Genomic DNA, 21,004 nt, shown 5'->3' with positions numbered 1-21,004 from the left:
TGGACTATGTCTCTGAAGGATCCTTTCCTTTGGAGGCTGGTGGATAATAAGGAGGCGATGCAGGCGGGAGTAGATCGGAGCTAAGGTCAGCACTCACCATCTCCCAGAAGTACACGGCCATCTGAGCCCTGTTCAGTAGCAGAGCCCAGAGGAGCAGGTCACTCCAGGGTGCCTGCCCGAGCACAGCGTCCAACCCGAGTTCCAAATGGGCATTGTCGGAGAGCAGGCAGGTCTGTGGGCGGGGGGCGTGGTGAGAGTTGGCCCCGCCCAACACTGGCCCCGTCCCATGTGGCCACGCCCAGGGCACGCCCCTCCACGCGAGAACACGCCCCCCAGTCCTCACACTCTCCCTGCAGGCATGGTCCCGGTGGGGGTCGCTGGCGTCCGGCGCGCGGTATTTGGGCGCACAAGTCTCCCCCAGCAGCAGCCGCAGCAACTGCCCCACGTCTGGGGGTTGAGGCTCCACAGATGGTTTAACAATTTGGGTTTTGGTGCCCGCGCTGTGGGACACCTGGTCCAGGAGACTGCGGATGAGTGAGTTAGGGGGCACCGCACTGTAGAGCTGGGCCAGCCGCGCTGAGGTCAGGAAATGGCCTAGGCTGAGTCCATGCGAGATGAGCAAGCGCACAAAGTCTGGTCGGTCATTGAGCAGGGCGTCCATGAGGGAGGCCTCCAGATGGAAAGACTGGAGGGGGCGGTGGCAGGATGCATGGTTGGGAGAGAAGAGGTTAAGGACAAGACACGGGGGCGGGGGGGGGGTGTTGATGGATGGATGGATAGATGGGAGATGGAAGGGTGGATGGATGGATAGGGAGGGAGGGCTAGGTGAGGGATAGAGGAAGGGTAGATGAGCATGGAGGGATGAATGGAGGGGTGGGTGAATGAGTAGGAGTGAATGAATTAGTTGGGGTGAATGGATGAATGGGGGATGAAGGAGTGGATGAATGGATGGAATGGCAGAATGCGATGGATTGAGTGGGTGGGTGGGGGTGGATTAATAGATGGATGAATGGATGGATGATGGATGGATGAAAGAATGGATAGATGGATGGAAGGATGAAGGATGGATGCATGGATTTATAAATGGTTGGAGGGAAGGAAGAATAGATAGATGGATGGGGTGGGGTGAATGGATGGGAGGTTGAGGGTGGAGAGGTGGGGATGGCAGGAGGGGATGCAGGGATGGACGCATGAATGGGTGGGAATGAATGAGGAAAGAGGACACAGGATGCAGTGGACAGATGGACTGTCAGTTAAGGGATAACTGCCTAGGTCATAATGAAAGACAGGACCAGATGCTGAGGCCGGGGCAGGAAGAGAGTGTATCTCCTTGCCAGGATCCCCAGCCCCTAGGCCCCCAGTCCCTTACCCGCCACTGGATGTCACCCCGAAAGAGTTCACTCTGAGCAATGTCCACACGATTCCAGGCCACAGCCAGACGCAGCTCATCCAGGTAAGCTGACGCCTCAGAGGTCCCGCAAGCTGCAGGGGAATGGAGGGAGAGTTAAATCAGGGGAGGGTGGAAACACAGTCTGTTTTGCTTTTCTTTGGATGCCTGACAGTAAACCTTGTACCAGCCAGAGGAGGGGGATCAGGAAAAGCATCTGGAAGTTGTTTTTTTTTTTTGGGGGGGGGATTGGGTCATATCCAGCAGTACTCAGGGCTTACTCCTGGTTCTGTGCTCAGGAGTCACTCATATCGGTGTTTGGAAGATTCTTCATGGCTCAAAGCAGAGTCAGCAAAGCCAGCACTATCATCCCCTCCTGTCCCCCAGAGTCCACTTTTCTTTTGGTCTCCACATTCTCTACATGTGGTACTAAAGTGCAGAAGGGACTTTTGCCTCCTTTTAAGCATCCCTAGAATGAGACTCACAGAGCACCCAGCGGGGTGGAGAGGCACCAGGGTCTCTGGGGAAAGCGGCGTTAGTATTCCCCTGCCAGATCCATCTCAATCAGGGAGTGCTTTCAGAAACTACACAGACCATCTGCAGCCTCACTTTCTTTTCTTTTTTAAAAAATTTATGTATTTATTTATTGATTGATTTTTGGGGGTCACATCTGGCGATGCACAGGAGTTACTCCTGGCTCTACACTCAGGGATCACTCCTGGCGGTGTTCAGGGTACCATATGAGATGCTGGGAATTGAACCCGGGTCGACCGAGTGCAAGGCAAACACCCTAACCGCTGTGCTATCACTCCAGCCCCTGCAGCCTCACTTCCTTATCTGCAAAATGGGAATCATGAGGGACTGAGAACCTGGTGCCCAGCAGGAGCGGAAGGAGGGGCTGGAAACCAAGGACAGGAGATGAGGCACTTGCCCTATATATAACCCCGGAACCAGCCCCAGTGCTTCATGGTCCTTTCAGCACTGCTGGGAGCAGCCCCTGCACAGAGCAGGAGTAGCCCACCACCACCCCAACCACTGCCTAAAACAAAAACAAGTCAAAATCCAGAAGCAGGGTCAGAGTGATAGTACAGCAAGGGGGATGTTTGCCTTGCACATGGCTGACCCAGGTTCGATTCCTGGCATCCCATATGGACTCCAGGCACCTCCAGGAGTAATTCCTTTTTTTTTTTTTTTTTTTGCTTTTTGGGTGTCACACCTGACAATGCACAGGGGTTACTCCTGGCTCATGCACTCAGAAATTACTCCTGGTGGTGTTCAGGGGACCATATGGGATACTGGGAATAGAACCCGGGTCAGATGTGTGCAAGGCAAACGCTCTACCCGCTGTGCTATTGCTCTAGCCCCCTTCAGGAGTAATTCCTGAGTGCAGAGCTAGGAGTACCTCAGCGCATCGCCAAGTGTGCCCCGCCCCCAAAAAAACAAAATTCTAGAAGCAAGGGCCAAGAGAGTTAGTACAGCAGGGTAGGTGCTTCTTTTGCATGTAGCTGACCTGGGTTCAGTCCCCGGTACCCCAGAGAGTCCCCAGGTCTACCAGGAGTAAGTTCTGAGCATTGCTGGGTGTGGCCCAAAACAATACAACAAAAATTGTTAATAAAAATAAATTTAAAAGACTTGAAAGAATGAATTAACTGCCCGGCCTTGGAAAGACTTCAAAATCGAGGTGAGATATAGGTCAGAGTGATGGCACAGTGGGGAGGGCCTTTGCCTTGCATGTAGCCGACCCAGGTTTGATCCCAGGTACCCCATTTGGTTCTCGGAGCCAGAAGCAAACTCTGAGCACAACAGGTGTGGCCCCAAAACCAAAACCAACAAAAAGAAAAACTGACCTGGGACAGGAGGAGAATCTGGGGTTCCAATTTCTTACCCTTCACAAGGGCCTTTAAAACGATGGTCTCAAATTCTTCAGGGCCATCCTCAGACGAATAGACGGTCAGCAGTTCCTTCCGGGTCATGATCCGTTCCACCTGGAGAGCATGACGATCAGCAGCGCAGCTCGAAATGTCCTGACCCTGTCAGAGCTAGGAGACCACGCCCTACCCCGCAACTCCAAGACATAGGTGTCTGTCTGGTTGCTCAGCGCCCTCCCCCCAGGATCTGGGTGCCCTGAGCCAGCCTCCTGGACACTCATTCACCCTTTTCCCTCCACTCCAGGCCTCCGTGTCCCCCACACCATGTCCCCTGCTCCTTCCCGTCTCAGGATGCAGAGTTAGGGTCTTCCTTGCCCTCAGCGTCGTACCTGAGCCAGAAGGACTTCAGGGTCCCCTTTGGGGAAAAAACGCTTAATCCGATCACAGGCATCGCTGTATCTGCCGCCCCCGCCTCCAGGAGCCATATCTTCCAAGATCTCAGCCAGGCAGTCGGCAGCGCCCCCAGATCCGGCCACCAGGAGGCAGGGGAGCTGGGCCTGGGTGGCGTCCTCTATCCGCTACCAGAGAAAGAAAGAAGGGCTCAGGCTGGGAAGGAGAGCATGCATGAGTCCAGATGCCCAGATCCCTTCTCCCCCCAAGACTCAGAACCCGAGTCTGGGCCCCCCGGTCCCTCCCCGCTCGGACAAAGATCTAGAGACCCCCATACCTTCAACATCTTCTCATCGCCATCGATCAGGAGCAGGAGGACAGGGATGTCAATTCCAGTCCCTGGGACGAGAAAAGTCGCAGGCTCGACCCCTCGGGTGAGCCTTTGCAGGGACTACATTTCCCAGAGGCCCCCGGGGCAGGCAGCGCCTCTTTCCCATCTTCCTGGGGACCGCCGGGTTCGGAGCGCGGGAATGTTGATTCCCAGGGGAGAAGGCGACCGGGGATGGATTCCCGGATTCCTGAGTGGAGCAGATGCTGGTGGAGTGAGTCAAGCTTGACCTTGATTAGCTACTCCGAAACCAGGAGCCGGGGAAAGTCCAAATAGCAAGTTGGACCAATAACCATGTCGTAAAACAGACTTTACTTCCTCCATTAAACTGGAATCAGGGGTTGGAGCGATAATACTTGTCAAAGGGCGTTTGCTCTGCACACGGCCAACCGGGGTTCGAGCTCCCATATGGCCCCCACGCCTGTCGGGACTAAGCCCTGAGTATTGCCGGGTGCGGTCCCAAAACAAATTTTTTTTTTAAAAAGCACCTGAAACTTTAAAAAGCACAAAAATTGGGATTAAGGGCCGGAGCGATTGCATAGCGGATAAGGCGTTTTTCTTGTACACTGCCGACCCAGGTTCGATCACTAGCATCCCATATGGTCTTCCCCCAACCCTCCGCCCAGCACGGCAAGGTAGAGAGTGAGAAGTAACCCCTGAGCATCGAAGGGTGTGGCCCCAAAACCAAACATCAAAATAAATTGCTATCATGATCACATTGTCACACTTGACACACATCCATGAGCTTGAAGCTAATGCATGCATTTGAGAAAATAATGAAATGAAAATGGGTGTCTTTTCTAAAAATGCCTAAAGAATCAGAGTTATTGATTTGAAGAAAACATGATTTATTGCCTCAGATAGTCAGAGAGACTTCACTCTAAATAAATAAATCACTGTATCACTGTCGTCCCGTTGCTCATTGAGTTGCTTGAGCAGGCACCAGTAACGTCTCCATTGTGAGACTTGTTACTGTTTTTGGCATACCCAATATGCCACGAGTAGCTTGCCAGGCTCTGCTGTGCAGGCGGGATACTCTCGGTAGCTTGCCAGACTCAACGAGAAGGGCAGAGGAATCGAACCCGGGTCAGCCGCCTGCAAGGCAGACGCCTTACAGTGCTATCGCTCCAGCACAAATAAATAAATATTCACAAGAATGTTTGGCAAGGAAATTAATAGCACTGTAGCACTGTTGTCCCATTGCTCATCAATTTGCTTGAGCAGGAACCAGTAACATCTCCATTGTGAGACTTGTTGTTACTGTTTTTGGCATATCGAATACGCCACAGGTAGCTTGCCAGGTTCTGCTGAGCGGGCAAGATACTCTCGGTAACTTGCCGGGCTCTCCAAGAGGGGCAGAGGAACCGAACCAGGGTCAGCCGCCTGCACAGCAAACACCCTACTCACTGTGCTATCGCTTCAGCCCAAATAAATAAATATTCACAAGAATATTTGGCAACAAAATTCAGATAAGAAAAATACATAGAAGTTGAAAACTTCCTTAAATTCACAATAATAGGTTTCTTACTCCTAGTGTTTTTATAAAAAAATAAAATAAAATAAAATAAAATTGGGTCACACCCAGCTGTGCTCAGGGGTGACTCCTGGCTCTGCACTCAGCAATTACTCCTGGCTGTGCTTGGGAGACCATGAGTGATACTGAGGATTGAACCCAGGTCAGCCTTGTAAGCACCTGCCCACTATAACTACCATTCCGGCCTGCTTATTCGTGTTTTGATCAAACATCTAAGATACCTGGAAATTAATTCATCCAGAAAAATACAAGAGGGACAGAAGACATAATACAGCAGGCAGGGCACGTGGCTTACATGCCATCCGCCTGGTTTCCATCCCTAGTACCACATATAGCCCCCTAAGGAGTGATCCCGGAGCACAGAGCCAGGAATAAGTCCTAACCACCACTGGGAGTGATTCAAAAGACAACGAGCAAAAACGTGGGGGCTAGAAAAATGCTGAGTGGCCAGAATTCACGTTTTGCCTACAAAGGGCTGTATTTGAGCCCATCTTGCCCGGTCCCCTGAGCACCAGGAGTCACCCTTGAGTACAGATTCAGGACAGCTCTGAGCACTTTCCATGGTCCCAAAACAAATAAATCCAAAAGCAAAAATCAAAAGACCCAAACCTCTCCAAGATCTCTTTTTTCAAACTGTACTGCATTGCTTTGTAACAAACTGACATAATATTAAGTCTTCTGCTTATTTATTTTTCCACTTATTTGTTGAAATTAATCAAACCATTGACACAATACAACTTTAAGCTGTAGTAAAAAATTAACTTTTAAGTAAATGCAACTAATTTGGGAGCTGTTTGGAAGTGCTTTCCCTTTCATTTTTCCTTAATGTAACAAAATGATTTTTAAAATTTGTCTTTGGGGTAGAATAAGTAGAGTTCAAGGACCTCACAGTGCTGGAGTGAATGCAATGTGGGGTTGCAGGCCTCCCTAAGACAGACCCTGCAGTCCAGACCTCGAGGCCATTGTCCACACCCAAATCAAAATTATTTAAAAAGTGAGGCTGGAGCGATAGTACAGCGAGTGGGTAGGGCGTTTGCCTTGCACACAGTCAACCCGGGTTTGATTCCCAGCATCCCATATGGTTCCCCAACCACTGCCAGGAATAATTCCTGAGTGCATGAGAGCCAGGAGTAACCCCTGTGCAAGGCCGGGTGTGACCCAAAAAGAAAAAAAAGAAAAAGTGAGGGGCTGTAGTGAGAGCACAGCGAGTAGGGTGTTTGCCTTACACCCAGCCAACCTGAGTTCGATTCCCAGCATCCCATATGGTACCCTGAGTACTGCCAGGAGTGATTCCTGAGTGCAGAGCCAGGAGTAACCCCTGTGCATCGCCGGGTCTGACCCAAAAAGCAAAAAAAAAAAAAAAAAAGTGAGCGCCAGGTATGTAGCTCAGTGGCAGCATACATACATACATGCCTTGCAGGTGCGAAATCATGGTTTAGGTCTTAAGTAAAATTAAATTGGTTGGAGAGAGGGGACGGGGTCCAGCCTCGGATTCCGCATGGGGCTGAGACTGGGGCACCTATGGGCGCTGACATCTTTCAACTGGGGGGTGAGGGGAATAGGTTCGGGCCAGGGGGCCTCCTCCTTGCTGGCCCCTGATTCTGAGCAGATGCTCCGGCTCACTCACCCCGGACCCCTGTCTTCTGCTGTGCCACGAAGGACTCAAAACTCAGTCGGAAGCCAGTCTCGCCCCCCATGTGACCGTGGGTGCCGTCGTCCACCAGGAGGAAGGCCGAGTAGTTGTAGTCCAGGTGGAACTGCTGCTCATCCTCGGGGTCCCCATGCCACCGGTACCTCGCGGGGAAGGAACCCTAAGGGACAAGGGCCCAGACCCAGGCTATTTGACTCAGACCTCCAGTGTCCAGTCCGGCCTCCTCCCTCAGACCAGGAGTCCCCAGCCCGGGCTCCTCTCTTATTCCACAAGTCCCATGGAAGCTTCCTCCCTCATTCCAGGAGTCCCCACCACAGCCTCTTTCCTCAGACTAGGAGACCCCACCCTCAGACCCAGATTCCCCAGCAAGGCCTCCCCTGAAGTCCAGAGTCCTGGCCCATCCCCTGCTCCTCAGGCCCCGAGTCTCACCTTGCTATTGATGAGGGTGTCTCTGTTCCGAACCACACCCCAGGGCGCCACTCCCATGGCCACGACCTTGGCGCCCCCGGTGCTGGCCATCTGGTGGTCCCGCACAGCCACGCCCACATGGCGGCCGATGCCAGTGTGCAGACCCCCAGTGACGACCCAGGCCCCTGGAGGGACACAGGGCGCGGTAAGAGTCAGGAGAGAGGGACAGACCCTGGCGAAACAGAAGCTCCCTGAGCGCGCTCAGAGCTCCAGAGAAGGGCAGGCAGGTGCCCACCCAAGCCCCTGGTCACCTGTGCTCTGGGCGGCCCGCACCAGCCCGCGTCGCAGCAGGTCCTGCAGCCAGGTCTGGAGCGTGGGGTCCCCTGACCCCCCCAGCACAGAAACCACCAGGTTTGGGGCCCGGAAGCCCCATGAGCGCGTCACCAGATTGTAAACTGTGGCCGGATCCGTGCGGTCAGAGAGCCGGAGGAACTGTGGACAACACAGGAGACACGGGGACAGGGACAGAGCAGAGGGGGACACAGACCAGAGAGAAAGGAGCAGAGACCAGAGACGGGGGCAGAGACCAGAGAAATGGGGGCAGAGACAGAGGAAGACAGAGACAGGGAGAGAGACAGCGCAGAGCGAGCAGCGGGTGAGAGACGGAGACGGGCATTGAGCAGTGTGGGCACAGGCCAGGGCCCCGCCGCCCACCCTGCCCGGCGCTCACATTGCTGGCCTTGCGGCTGGCGCCCGTGAAGTCCACCTCCCCGTAGGCATCGGTGGGCTTCTCGGTGGTGTGCACGGCGCTGTCCCACACGGTCACCACGGCTGCCCCGAACGCGTCCTCCACTGCCACGGCCAGGTGCTCACCCCGGGGGCACCCACACTGGCACAAGGTCCCTCTAGGCGGGAGAAGGGAAGCATGACCCCAGGGATGTGCTCCGCCTCGTGTGCGAGTGCCACAGGGGTCACTCATGCGCTCTGCTCATCCAGGGGTGGTGGTGGGGGACCCGGTGTCCATCCCCTTTCCACTGGAAGGAATGGTTTGAGCGACCCCTGAGCCTGCAGTGGGGAGGTTCAAGCCTCCCCTCCCCGGTGTCTGGGGGTGCAAACACACGCTGTTTGCATTGAAGAGGAAACTTGGAAGCATTTCTGAGCGGGAGCATGCTTGAAGCTGGCGCAGCTGTGTGACTTCAGAAAAGTGGCTTGATCTCTCTGTGTCTGTGTCCTCCCGGACTCACAAACCCATCATAACTCAGCTGACTGAGCCACCAGAGAAACTGGGCAAGGTTTCCTAAAAGGAGGGGTGCATACCAGGCCCTCAGGAGAAAAGGCTCACAGGGCTTTAAATAACTCAGAATAACACAGTGCTAGAGTCACTCTCTTTTCACTTCCAGGGACGGTCAAAGAGACACTCAGCACGGTGCTGGAATATCTGTAATTCTTTCATGCCTGACCCTTCACAGTGCTCTTAAAAAAAACATGGTCGTGGGGCTGGAGCGATAGCACAGCGGGTAGGGCACTTGCCTTACACGCGGCCGACCCGGGTTCGAGTCCCAGCATCCCATATGGTCCCCTGAGCACCGCCAAAAGTAATTTCTGAGTGCAGTGCCAGGAGTAACCCCTGAGCATCGCCAGTTGCAAGCCCCCGTCCAAAAAAAAAAAAGAAAAGAAAAGAAAGAAAGGCACTGCTTTTGCTTTTCCTAGTGCTTGCCTTGTTTGGTTTGGGTTGGTGGACATAGCAGGGGTGCTAAGAGCTGACTCCTGGCTCTGTGCTCAGGAATCAAGAACCACTCCTGGCAAGACTCAGAGGATACTATGTGATGTTGGGGTCACTTCATGCGAGGCAAATGCGTTACCCCTAGACTATTTCTCTGGTCCTGTATTTATCTTTGAGGGCTGCTTCCTTGTGGCAAACGGTGACCAACTAGTCACTATTCTTTTCTGTGTTTTTTTGGGGGGCCCATACCCAGTGATGCTCAGGGGTGACTCCTGGCTCTGTGCTCAGGAATTACTCCTGATGGTGCTCAGGGAACCATATGGGATGCCAGGATCAAACCCACATTAGCTGTGTGCAAGGCAAGCACTCTCCCCGCTGTACTATTGCCCCAGATAGTAAAATATTAGGCTTATTTTCTGCCTAAATAAATAGCTGGAGCGATAGCACAGCGGGTAGGGTGTTTGCCTTGCATGCAGCCGACCTGAGTTCGATTCTTCTGTCCCTCTCGGAGAGCCCGGCAAGCTACTGAGAGTATCTTGCCTGCACGGCAGAGCCTGGCAAGCTACCTGTGGTGTATTCGATATGCCAAAAACAGTAACAATAAACCTCACAATGGAGAAGTAACTGGTGCCCGCTCGAGCAAATCGATGAGCAATGGGATGACAGTGATACAGATAGAGTGAAATAAAGATCAAACGTCCCTTGCAGTCTAAATGTCGTATGTCATGAGTGGCAGAGATCCCAGCATCTCATAGAGATAGAAAAAACATTTCTTGGAGAAAGGATTTAAACCTCTGCAGTGCCTGATTCCACAGTGACTTCAGGAGCAGGAGAGGTGAACGTTTCTGAAGTGGAGTTAGGTACAAAGTGAGAAGCCACTTGATGAAAAGGCTCTGGCTGGATGGAGCTGTGAAGACAAGGCGCCATTGCAGGGCCTGTGCATGTGTGAAGCCCTAGGTTTCACCCTAACACGTCTACCTGTCCCTACCCCAATCCTGCTTCGGGTCTTGGTGGCCTCCAATATTTCCTGTGTGGCCTCACAACAATGACAAAGTAGTGTCCCCCTGACTCCCCAAAAACAAACCAAAAACGATGAAATAAAGAGCTTGGGGCAATAGCCCAAAGTCCAGACACACTGATTCCCTGAGCACCTCCCAGAGGGAGTCCCAGGCACTGAGCTGGATGTAGCCCCCCAAACACCACTGGGGGCACCCCAAAAAAAAGAACAGAAAAGAAAAAAATGACATTGATCCTCAAATAGGGTAAACAGACCAGCTTGATCCCTAGCAGACACCTGAAGGTTCAAATCTCTCCTTTCCAAGTCTAACTCCAGAGCCCTGCTGTGCCTCAATTTACCCAGTTCATCTTTTCCTGGCCTCTTTTCCATCTCTGGATGTCCCTCTTTCCCTTTCATTCACTTCCCAATAGCCCTCCCTGGAAAAACTTCTTGGATTGTTCTAGAACATGTGCTATCCAGTACAGTAGCACCTAGTTATATAGGTGCCTTGTTCTAGTCAAACACATGACAATGAGGGGGCTGGAGCAATAGCACAGTGGGTAGGGCATTTGCCTTGCACGCGGCCAACTTGGGTTTGATTCCCAGCATCCCATATGGTCCCCTGAGCACCGCCAGGAGTAATTCCTGAGTGTAGAGCCAGGAGTAAAACCCTGTGCATCGCCAGGTGTGACCCAAAAAGAAAAAAAACATTACAATGAAACACAAGTCAAATATCAGCTCCTGGGGCCGGCACCATAGTACAGCAGGGAGGACACTTGCCTGGCATGCGAGCCGCCTGGGTTTGATCCCCCAGTACCACACAGGGTGTCCAGAGCCCTCTAAGAATGACCCCTGAGCACAGTTGGGTATGGCCCCAAAACCAAAAAATAAATTAAAATAAAATGTCAGCTCCTCAGAGTGCTCAGCAGCCACCTGTAGTCAGCATGTTGGTTGTATATATGGAATGTTCTGGTGAGCAGTGACTAGAGATACCCCCACCCCCAAACTGAAATTCCTAATCAGAGCAGCCATTTCCTGCACACACCCACACACAATGCCCTCTATTCAAGGCTCACCTGACTCTGTAAGTGGCACCGGTCACAGGGAGAGGCTCCGATTCTAGAAACTGCCCTTGGCTCAGCACACCTGCCCTGGCCTCCCTCTGGCCCGGCTACCTGATCGCTGGCTGAGTGCAATGACCCAGAAGGAGGACACACAGGTCCCAAACTCAATGCCCCAGGCAGGAAACTCAAGGAAAAGATGCTTTTGTGGGGGGGTTTGTTGATTTCTTAAGTCTGTTCTGACCTGATGTGCCTGTATGTTTCTGAAGCATTCATAAATGGCTTTAAAAATGCTCTTCAAGGGGCCGGAGCGATAGCACAGCGGGTAGGGCGTTTGCCTTGCATGCGGCCGACCTGGGCTCGATCCCCAGCATCCCATATGGTCCCCCAAGCACCACCAGGAGTAATTCCTGAGTGCAAAACCAGGAGTAACCCCTGAGCATAGCTGGGTGTGGCCCAAAAAGAAAAAAAAATGCTCTTCGAACCTTCTAAGACTCCTAACCCAGAAGTACGGTTTTTGCAGTTTTGTGGCTCATAGGCAATCATGGGAAGCGGGCGTTACCGGCACGCCCTTGGCCCAGATAAGATCCGGAGCTGCTGAGCGTGAAACGGACCTTCTGCTCCTAAAGACTTTGATTCCAGAGGTCTTCTAACCCATTTTGGCACCCAGAGCGGCTTCTTACAGAAATGCATCTAGCCTGTGAACTGAGCTAAAATATCAGAAATCCAAAACTGCGTGGCCTCAAGCGGCCATGCGATTTTATAGAGTCTTCATTCTCAGCAATTAAAAGAAATGATGAAATGATGCCTTTTCAGCAGGCCTGATTGTTGGGGGAAAATTCCAAACAATAATAGTGAGTTCTCTATTAAAATATTGAATGTATTCAAAGTATAGAGAGAATAAAGTGAGGATCATCAGCTACTTAGGTGGGGGCTGGGTGGGAGGGGGCATTTTGGGGTTCTTGGTGGTGGAACATGTGCACTGGTGAAGGGATGGGGGTTCAATCATTATATGACTGAGACCTAAACCTGAAAGCTTTGTTTTTTTTTTCACGGTGATTCAATAAAATAAAAATTTAAAAAAAAAAAATCCTCTTCAAGGGGCTGGAGCAATAGCACAGCAGGTAGGGCGTTTGCCTTGGACACTGCTGACCTGAGTTCGATTCCCAGCATCCGATATGGCCCCCCCCCCCCCGAGCACTGCCAGGAGTAATTCCTGAGTGCATGAGCCAGGAATAACCCCTGTGCATCGCCAGGTGTGACCCAAAAAGCAAAAAAAAAAAAAAAGTTCTCCGGGAGCCTGAGCAATAGTACAGCCGGGAGGGCGTTCGCCTTCTACATGGCCAACCCAGGTTTGATTCCTGGCATTCCATATGGTCCCCTGAGCACTACCAGGTTTAATTTCTGAGTGCCGAGTCAGAAGCAACCCTGAATACCACTGAGTGTAGCCAAAAATAAGCAAATAAAATAAATAAATGAGGGGCTGGAGCGATAGCACAGCGGGTAGGGCGTTTGCCTTGCACGCGGCCGATCCGAGTTCGAATCCCAGCATCCCATATGGTCCCCTGAGCACCGCCAGGGGTAATTCCTGAGTGCAGAGCCAGGAGTAACCCCTGTGCATCGCCAGGTGTGACCCAAAAAGCAAAAAAAAAAAAAAAATAAATAAATAAATAAATAAATAAATAAAATTAAAAATTAAATTAAGTGTGTGGGGGTGGTGGAAGAAAATCCAAACAGAAAAACTCCATGCAAGGGGCCAGAGAGATGCTCAGTGGTTAATGCAAAGACCAAATTTAACCCCAACACCTCTTGGCCTTCCAGCCCAGCCAGGAGTAGCCCTGGAATACCCGGGCATCCCCAGGCCAGAGCAGCACCAGGTACTGAACCACTTGACCCAGTTGGCTGAATATCACCAAAAGTGATCCTGGGGCTCCTAAATATCACACAATTTTCAAGTATTGCTGAATTAGGGGCCCATTCGGACCCGTACCTACTTGCTGCTGGAATAATTTCTCCCTATCTTGTTGGGGGGGAGGGTTTGGGGGGGCGGGGCATGCAATGGCCACATCTGGCAGTGCTCAGGGCTTATTCCTAGCTCTGTACTCAGGCCATTCCTGGTAGCGCTAGGGGACCACTGCAGTGTCAGGGATCAAATCAGAGTTAGCCACATACAAGGTAAATGCCTTCCCCTACTACCTCTCAGGCCCCGATTCCTCACCCTTCTCTCTCCCATCTGCCTGCAGCTGTCAATTTCAGGCCCTTCCTCCTCCAGTATCCAGAGGGCATGCACACTATCCCAGTCAGCTCCCAAGCACCACACCCCCCATTTTCCCCTCCCACTGTCCTTGTCAACTCCCAGCTCTGTGATAACAATCCCCATCAGAAGAAAGTCTGGAGGGCTGGGAAAGGGGCTAAGGCTGCAGCCTCACATGCCTGAGACCCTAATTTTTTTTTTCTTTTGGGGTCACACCCGGCGATGCCAGGGGTTACTCCTGGCTCTGCACTCAGGAATTACTCCTGGCAGTGTTCTCGGACCATATGGGATGCTGGGATTTGAACCTGGGTTGGCCGAGTGCAAGGCAAAAATATAGTTCCAGTCCCCTGAGACCCTGAATTTATCTCACATGGATCCTTGGCACTGTTGGGTGTGGTTCCCACAGCAATAAACACTCCCCAAAGAAATTTTAAGTGCTGCAGAGATAGTACAATGGGTAGGGCACTTGCTTTGAAAGTGGCCAGCCAGGGTTCAATCCCCAGCACCCCCTATGGTGCCCCAAGCCCTGCCAGGAGTGATCTCCAAGCACAGAACCATGAGTAAGCCCTGAGCATCGTTGGGTGTGACCTCAAATCAAACCAAAATAAAAAAGTTTTGAAGTGTTGAGCACTCACCCCAACAAATGTTTATTTACAAAGGTTGATTTACATACCACTACTGGCACATACTATCGCTGGAGGTACCCTTCCCCCCAAAAAAAGAGAAAAAGGTGTCTGAAAAGCCCTCTGGAAAGAGCACCCCTGCGGCTGGAAGCTTCCCAAGGTGGTACCCCACTATCTGGCTCCCGCAGACAGTGCCCAGCGCCTGCCTTTGGGCGAGGGCTGCAGAAAAATCTTCAGGTCCTGCTTGGTCACACATTAACTTGTTTAATTACAGGAACAGAAAGCTGGCTCAAAGGACTGGGGACAGGTGTTGCATTCAATAGGGGGAGGGGGGCTGCTTGACCTCCTGTAACTGCTGCATCGGCCCCAAGCATATTGGGAGTCTGAGCAGACAGGTTCCAGAAGCAAAGGAATAATCAAACAATTCTCGGGGTCACTCCAGGAAGCAGAATGATTTGCCCTTAGCTACACAGCTCAAGTTCCCGGTGAACCTCAGCCCCGGGTGTGGCCTGGCACCTCCCAAATGCGCTCCCCCATACCCGGTTCAAGGCGGCGGTTTCTCGGATAAGAAACCGCCTGAGCACAGCCTGAGCAGAACATGGGGAGACAAATAGACACTCGGGGTGCGGCACGCACAGAACCGAGTCTGGGGTGTCACCACTGATCCTGGGAGGGCGGCGGGGAGATGGGGGTGCTGGGATGCTCCGCATAGATCCGCACGGTGCGGCAGCGCCCCCCGCCCGCTCCGGGAACGCCCTTGGGAGATTCCGCGGTGGAGGCGGAGCGGGGAGGCCCGGGGGCGGGGCCGGCGGCCGCCGACTCGGGGTCGGTTCCCGGGTGGGTGCTGGGCTCACCGCGAATCGCTAGGGTCCACGATGAATGTCGTGCACGTCTTCTTCTTGAAGATCTTGGGGATCCAGCTCTGGGGACGGGAACAGGGCCGGGGGTCAGTTCCGTCACTGAGGTGCCCCTCGCCCTAGCCCGGGGCCCGGTTCTCAGGAACCCGCCCTCTTCCACAGGCTCCGGCAGCCCCGGTCTCCTGCGGATGCCCAAGGACCCAGGACTCGGGCCAGCCCCCGCCCGCCCCCTCGTTCCTCTGACCCCGGATCTGGGCGTCCGGCCGAGCGCTCTCTGCGGAGGGAGGCCCGCCCGCTCCCTGCGCCCCGAGCCCGCGCCGCTCACCTGCTCCTTCTCCGCGCCCACCATGCTGGCGCAGCCTCCGCACCCCGATTCCCTCCAACACCCTGTTCCCGGCTGCCAGGGACAAACCGGATCCGCCACTTCCAGACCAGCCTGGGGCGGGGCAAGTTCTTGGGGGGCGGGGGCGGGGAGACTTGAGACTCATAGCAGGAGGCGGATCCTAGGGCCGGGACAGGCCAAGCCTCAGAGAGGGACACAGACCCAGAGAGAGGGACAGACAGCCAGAGAGACAGACAGAGACCCAAAGAGGGAGGGAGAGATACACCGAGAGAGGGGGACAGAGTCCCAGAGAGAGGGGGCAGGGAAACTCAAAGTTCAGAGAGGAGTCAGAGATTCTGGGGGGGTGCGCAGGGAAGGTCACAAACACTTAAGTTGAGGGTGGAGAAATGGGCATCTGTGGGATCACTGAGAGGGCTGGAGTAGACGCTGGCATGCTTTTGATCCTCACTACCCCAGTACCCTTGGCCCCCTCAAGCACCAACCTTCAAGCCTGCACACTGGACCGAAACTTCCGGGTTTTGGGGGCCCTACATGCTGTGCTCAGGACCTACTCCGGCTCTGCATTCACGAATCACTCCTGCAGGGCTCAGGGGACCATACGTGGTGCTAGGAATGGGACCCGGGTTGGCCATGGGCAAAGCAAGCACACTACCCATTGTACTATCTCTTTGACCCTCTCAAATATATATATATATACATATATATATATGTATTTTTTTAGGAGCTTTGAGTCACACTCGGCCGTGCTCAGCAGCTACCCCCAGTTCTGTGCTAAGGGGCCATGTGGTGTGGGAATGAAATTGGGGTCAGTTGCACGCAAGTGCCTATTTCCGCTGGACTCTCTCTCCAGCCCACTGCATATATTTTTAAATCAAAGCTAGGGGCTGGAGTGATAGCACAGTGGGTAGGGCATTTGCCTTGCTGACCCGGGTTCGGTTCCCAGCATCCCATATGGTCCCCCGAGCACAGCCAGGAGTTCATTCCTGAGTGCAGAGCCAGGAGTAACCCCTGTGCATCGCGGGGTGTGACCCAAAAAGACAAGAAAAAAAAAGCTAAATGAATTAACTAAGCCACAGCCCATCTGAACACAATACAGAATCCCTCGAGCACTGCCAGGAGTGATCCCTGAGCACCCCTGGGTGTGGCAAATGCCAAAAATTTAAAAGAAAAAAAGAGAAGACAAGGAGGCCAGAGAGCAGGACGAAGGGGCACACTGATCCAGAGACAAAGGCATGGGGCACCGGGAGAATGCACCAGGGAGGAGGACAGAGATAGAAAGTGGCACATTGAGACTGAGCAATAACACAACAGGGAGGGCGTTTGCCTGGCACACGGCTGACCTGAGTGCAATCCCCAGCATCCCATAAGGTCCCCCAGCACTGCCAGGAATGATTTGAATGCAGAGCCAGGAGTATGCCTTGAGCATCAATAGGTGTTACACAAAAGGAAAAAAAAAAAGGAAAAGAAAAGAAAGTGGCACATTGGAGACCCAGAGTGACCGCCATGGGGACACTGACACCCACATGCAGGTCACATGTCTCCTGCGCACACTTTGGAACAGGGACAGGGGAAGGAACAGCTGCACTCTGTGGAACCTGAGTCCCCCAGCCCCCCCGCTCTATTTATAGCCCTGGCTGGCCTGTTCCTTGCACCCAGATCTGAATCCCAGGGACAGGTCACAGGGGGCATGCCGGGAGCAGCTCCCCACAGCCCTCTCCAGGGGCCCCACTATCTCTGCCAAGTCCCCACTGCAGCTTTATTGACCCTGACTTCCACGCCCTCCTTCTGCGACAGCCAGCTCCTCCCTCAGCAACGTCCCTCCTGGCCCCGCCACATGTCCCCCCAAACACTCAACTTGGCCCACTGAAAGTCTAGTTCTGGTCTGGGCAGCTGTCTGTGAAGACAGAAATTTCCGTGAGCCAATGTCAAGTGCCTTGACGTGGTCCCAGGGCCCAGGGGAGACCCGGCAGGCACCCCTGCCCTCAGAGGGAGGGAGGGGCCTGGCTGCCCCAGAATAGCTCAGGCTGGACTAAATTTAGCTTGAGAGGGGAGGGGTGAGGCCCTATTGGCTGGGGAGTGGGGAGGGAGGGCCTGATAGGGAGGTCAGGGGGCTCCTGAAGGCCTCAGAGGGGTGTCCAGGCTGGGCCACGGAGGCCAGAGGAAAGAGGGGACAGACCCTGCAATAAAGGTCCAGGAGGCAAGAAAGAAGAGCAAAGCCACAAGGTCTCCAAGCTTTGCTCCCAGATCATCAAGGCGGACAGAGTCCATCCGTCCTGATGGGCCACCAGGCGCCATGGCCACACACTTGTCTCCTCTGGACAGCTGTGACCATCCTTCTCCTCCCCCCAGCCATGACCCAGCAGCTGAGGGGGCCTGGCCCGAGCCCCAGCCCCTGGAACCATAATGTGGGGCTACCGGGGCCCTCGGAGGACACATCAGCTGAGCTGGGCCGCCCGAGTCACGGAGGTGAGAAGGAAGGGCTCCCCCCGGTGAGTGGACGCCACGTCCTGAGCTATGGAGAAGAGGACAGAGACGTCTCCCAAGAGTACGGTGACCGGCTCCAAGGTATGAACAGCGAGGAGGGGACCCAGCAGGAAGGTGCAGATTTGGTGGGACACAGGCACCATGGCCACCAGGAGGAGGAGGAGGAAGAGGAGGAGGAGGTTGTGTCCAGTGAGCATCACCATTACAGCACCAGGCACACACACCGAAGCCACGGGGAGGAGGATGAAGATGAGAAGGGTGGGGATGCCTCCAGCGAGTATGGACTCCAGGTCCATGGACACCGAGGCCACAAAGATGAGGATGAAGATGATGACAATAATGATGCCTCCAATGAGTATGGACTCCAGGTCCATGGACACCAGGGCCACAAAGATGAGGATGAAGATGATGACGATAATGATGATGCCTCCAATGAGTATGGACTCCAGGTCCACGGACACCGAGGCCACAAAGATGAGGATGAAGATGATGATGATAATGATGCCTCCAATGAGTATGGACTCCAGGTCCACGGACACCAGGGCCACAAAGATGAAGATGAAGATGAAGATGATGACAATAATGATGCCTCCAGTGAGTATGGACTCCAGGTCCACAGACACCGAGGCCACCGGGAGGAAGAGGATGAAGATATGTCAGAGGAAGACCATACTCATGTTCCCAGCCATGGACAGCAAGGTCACAGAGATGAGGAAGATGAGGATGAGGATGTGTCCACTGAGCAGTGGCACCCAGTTCACAGACATCCCCAAGGTCAGGAGGAAGATGAGGAGGAGGAGGAGGAGGAGGGGCTCTCAGTCAGGTTCAGTCACCCTGTTGCAAGCCACCAGCCCCAAGGTCTCAAGAGCCCTGAGCATGAGGTGTTCCCAGGTGAGCATAAGTCAGTAGCCCCTGGGCACCAGCACCAAAGAGCAGCAGAGGAAGACGATGAGGACCTCTCTGCCACGCTCAGTCACCAGGCTCCCAGTTCCAGAGATGAAGGAACAGGTGAAAAAGCATCCATCAAGGAGGAGCTGAGCCCCCGGCCACAGGGACATGCAGAGGGTGAGGAGATGAGTCACTGGGAGACTAGAGAGTCAGCAGAGGAAGCAGACAAGAAGGGAGAAGAACGTGGTCCAGAGGAGGAAGAGGAAGAAGAGGAGGAAGACTCACAGCAGGGAGGAAGATCCCACCAGGGCCGCCCAGAGCAGAAGGATGAGGAAGATGAGGATGATGGAGGCCACGGTGTCAGCCTGAGCCAGGAGGAAGAGGAGGAGGAGGAGGAGGAAGAGGAGGGGGAGAGGAAGCACGAGAGGGCAGAGGTTGGGGCCCCCTTTAGATCTTCCCATCAGGAGGAGGAAGAAGAGGAGGGGCTGGAGGAAGACCAGTTCCCATTCACCATCATCCCCAAACCACCGAGTGCTCGGGAGGTGGCTGGAGAGAGTGCCAGTGAGGAGGACAGTGGTGAGGACACAGGTAAGTGGACCTGCAGGCTGGAGGGGGCTGAATCCGGCCAGCTTGGTCACCGCTGCCCTTCTGTCCCCACAGATTCACAGGATGCCCAGGATTATGGGAACTACCAGCCAGGGTCCCTGTGCAGCTACTGTTCCTTCTGCAATGTACGTAACCTGGGACCCCCAACTCAGCTGTGCCTGGAATTTGCCCTGGGGTTCCTGGGAAGCCTCAGGAGTTCCCTGAATAAAGGAGGGGCAGAAGCAGAATCGAGGGGGACATTTCTGGGGCCACATGGGGGGTACACAGGAGGCTCGGCAATGCTGCAGACAAGTGATGGGGTCTGAGGTGTCCGGAAAGGAATGGATAGACAGTGGGGTGAGTTGGGGGGGGGGAAGGTAACAGCAGGGTCAGTACTGATGCAGAGTAAGGGAGAATTGCTAGGAATCTCTCAGCAGTAGGGACCCAGAAATGGGTTTGAGGGCTGAGGAGTTGGGGAAATGTCCAAGGACAAAGAGGATGAATGGGCTGGGGGCACGGTCTGCATTTTCATCTAACCAAGCCCGTCTGGTCCCCAGCGATGCACAGAATGTGAGAACTGTCACTGTGACGAGGAGAACATGGGCGAGCACTGCGACCAGTGCCAGGTGAGCACCCCCTCACACCTGCCAGTGCATCAAGGCTCCAGGAACCCCAAGTTGGCCTGAGACCGTCCGCGTGCCACAGCCCTTGGGCCAGCCCTGCCTCCAGGGAGCTGCCGTGGCCCGTCCCCATCTTGACCCCGTCCTATCGCCCCCTCTTGCCCTCCAGCACTGCCAATTTTGCTACCTCTGCCCGCTGGTATGTGAAACCGTCTGCACTCCAGGTGAGCAAGAGCTGCGTCCGCAAACCCTGGGAAGGGGCGGGGACTAGCAAGGCGAACCCCCCGAGGGGCGGGGGCAAATGGGTAAGGCCTGAGGGGCAGGGCCTTAAATGGGCGGGGCCGAAGCCGCTCCTACGGCAAAAGTGGGCGGAGAACTGAAAAGAGAACCTTGAGCTGCGCTTGGCCCCAGTAAGGGGGGGAATTCCTGGAGTGTGGGAACCCCGAGAAGCAAGAGAAATTCGCGTTTGGAAACTCAGAAAAGTGTCTCCCTAATTTCTCCCAAAGGGATATCCCTCAAGTTTCTTTTCTCCCACAGGAAGCTACGTCGATTATTTCTCCTCGTCCCTGTACCAGTAAGTGTGTGGGTAGGGGGGCTGGCCTCGGGATCCCCTTTGGAGTGGCCCTTTCCCATCGCCTGGCAACTGGAGGAGCCCGAGCGTGGGCTTGGGACACCCCTAACCTCCTCTTCCTGCTTCCCAGGGCTTTGGCGGATATGCTGGAACCCCGGGAACCGTAAGCCGGCTGCGCGGCCGCAGAGCACGGCCCTTCCCACGGACCCTATTTATTTCTCGCAATAAACGAGCTGCCCAGAAGCGTTACGGGCCTGGGATTTGCATTCTCCGGGCCGTCGGGCACGTGGGTAGCCACTGGGAGAACTGGTGGGTCCGAGGGAGGAGAGACCTCAGCTCGTGGGTCCTGGAGGTGCTGGGTTTTGCTTTTTC

The 21,004-nt window shown here is 54.2% G+C and overlaps 2 protein-coding genes across 5 annotated transcripts in view; one reads left to right on the top strand and one right to left on the bottom strand.

Moving 5' to 3' along the window:
* The window catches only part of TRPM4 (transient receptor potential cation channel subfamily M member 4), a 33,100-nt gene extending 17,524 nt beyond the window's left edge, over positions 1–15,576 (bottom strand). For 2 of the 4 annotated variants that reach the window (XM_055146000.1, XM_004619737.2), the window contains exons 1-12: positions 15,467–15,576; positions 15,139–15,206; positions 8,357–8,531; positions 7,938–8,118; positions 7,648–7,811; positions 7,195–7,378; positions 3,983–4,044; positions 3,645–3,833; positions 3,273–3,372; positions 1,370–1,482; positions 344–685; positions 98–232 (exon numbers count right to left, since the gene is read on the bottom strand). In XM_055146000.1, coding sequence (XP_055001975.1) covers positions 98–232; positions 344–685; positions 1,370–1,482; positions 3,273–3,372; positions 3,645–3,833; positions 3,983–4,044; positions 7,195–7,378; positions 7,648–7,811; positions 7,938–8,118; positions 8,357–8,531; positions 15,139–15,206; positions 15,467–15,490 — 1,737 coding nt within the window. In that variant the 5' untranslated portion in view covers positions 15,491–15,576. Of the gene's footprint in view, positions 1–97; positions 233–343; positions 686–1,369; positions 1,483–3,272; positions 3,373–3,644; positions 3,834–3,982; positions 4,045–7,194; positions 7,379–7,647; positions 7,812–7,937; positions 8,119–8,356; positions 8,532–15,138; positions 15,207–15,466 lie in introns of those variants that run through there. The other 2 variants (XM_055146002.1, XM_055146001.1) reach the window with 2 other exon arrangements.
* A 2,057-nt stretch (positions 15,577–17,633) lies between these two features.
* Positions 17,634–20,873, top strand: HRC (histidine rich calcium binding protein). Its single transcript, XM_004619736.2, has 6 exons — positions 17,634–19,444; positions 19,517–19,587; positions 19,999–20,067; positions 20,231–20,285; positions 20,599–20,635; positions 20,763–20,873. Exons 1-6 carry the CDS (start codon positions 17,761–17,763, stop codon positions 20,797–20,799), a joined length of 1,953 nt encoding a protein of 650 aa, XP_004619793.2. The 5' UTR covers positions 17,634–17,760; the 3' UTR covers positions 20,800–20,873.
* Positions 20,874–21,004: the final 131 nt, after the last annotated feature.

This window comes from Sorex araneus, chromosome 8 (assembly GCF_027595985.1).
Source record: "Sorex araneus isolate mSorAra2 chromosome 8, mSorAra2.pri, whole genome shotgun sequence".
NCBI lineage: Eukaryota > Metazoa > Chordata > Mammalia > Eulipotyphla > Soricidae > Sorex > Sorex araneus.
This window is presented reverse-complemented; position numbering and strand designations above follow the sequence as displayed.

Coding starts and splice junctions, on each gene's coding strand:
- HRC (XM_004619736.2), top strand. CDS start 17,761: ATGGGCCACCAGGCGCCATGGCCACACACTTGTCTCCTCTGGACAGCT. Junction 20,068..20,230: donor AGCACTGCGACCAGTGCCAG/GTGAGCACCCCC, acceptor CTTGCCCTCCAG/CACTGCCAATTTTGCTACCT. Junction 20,636..20,762: donor TTCTCCTCGTCCCTGTACCA/GTAAGTGTGTGG, acceptor CCTGCTTCCCAG/GGCTTTGGCGGATATGCTGG.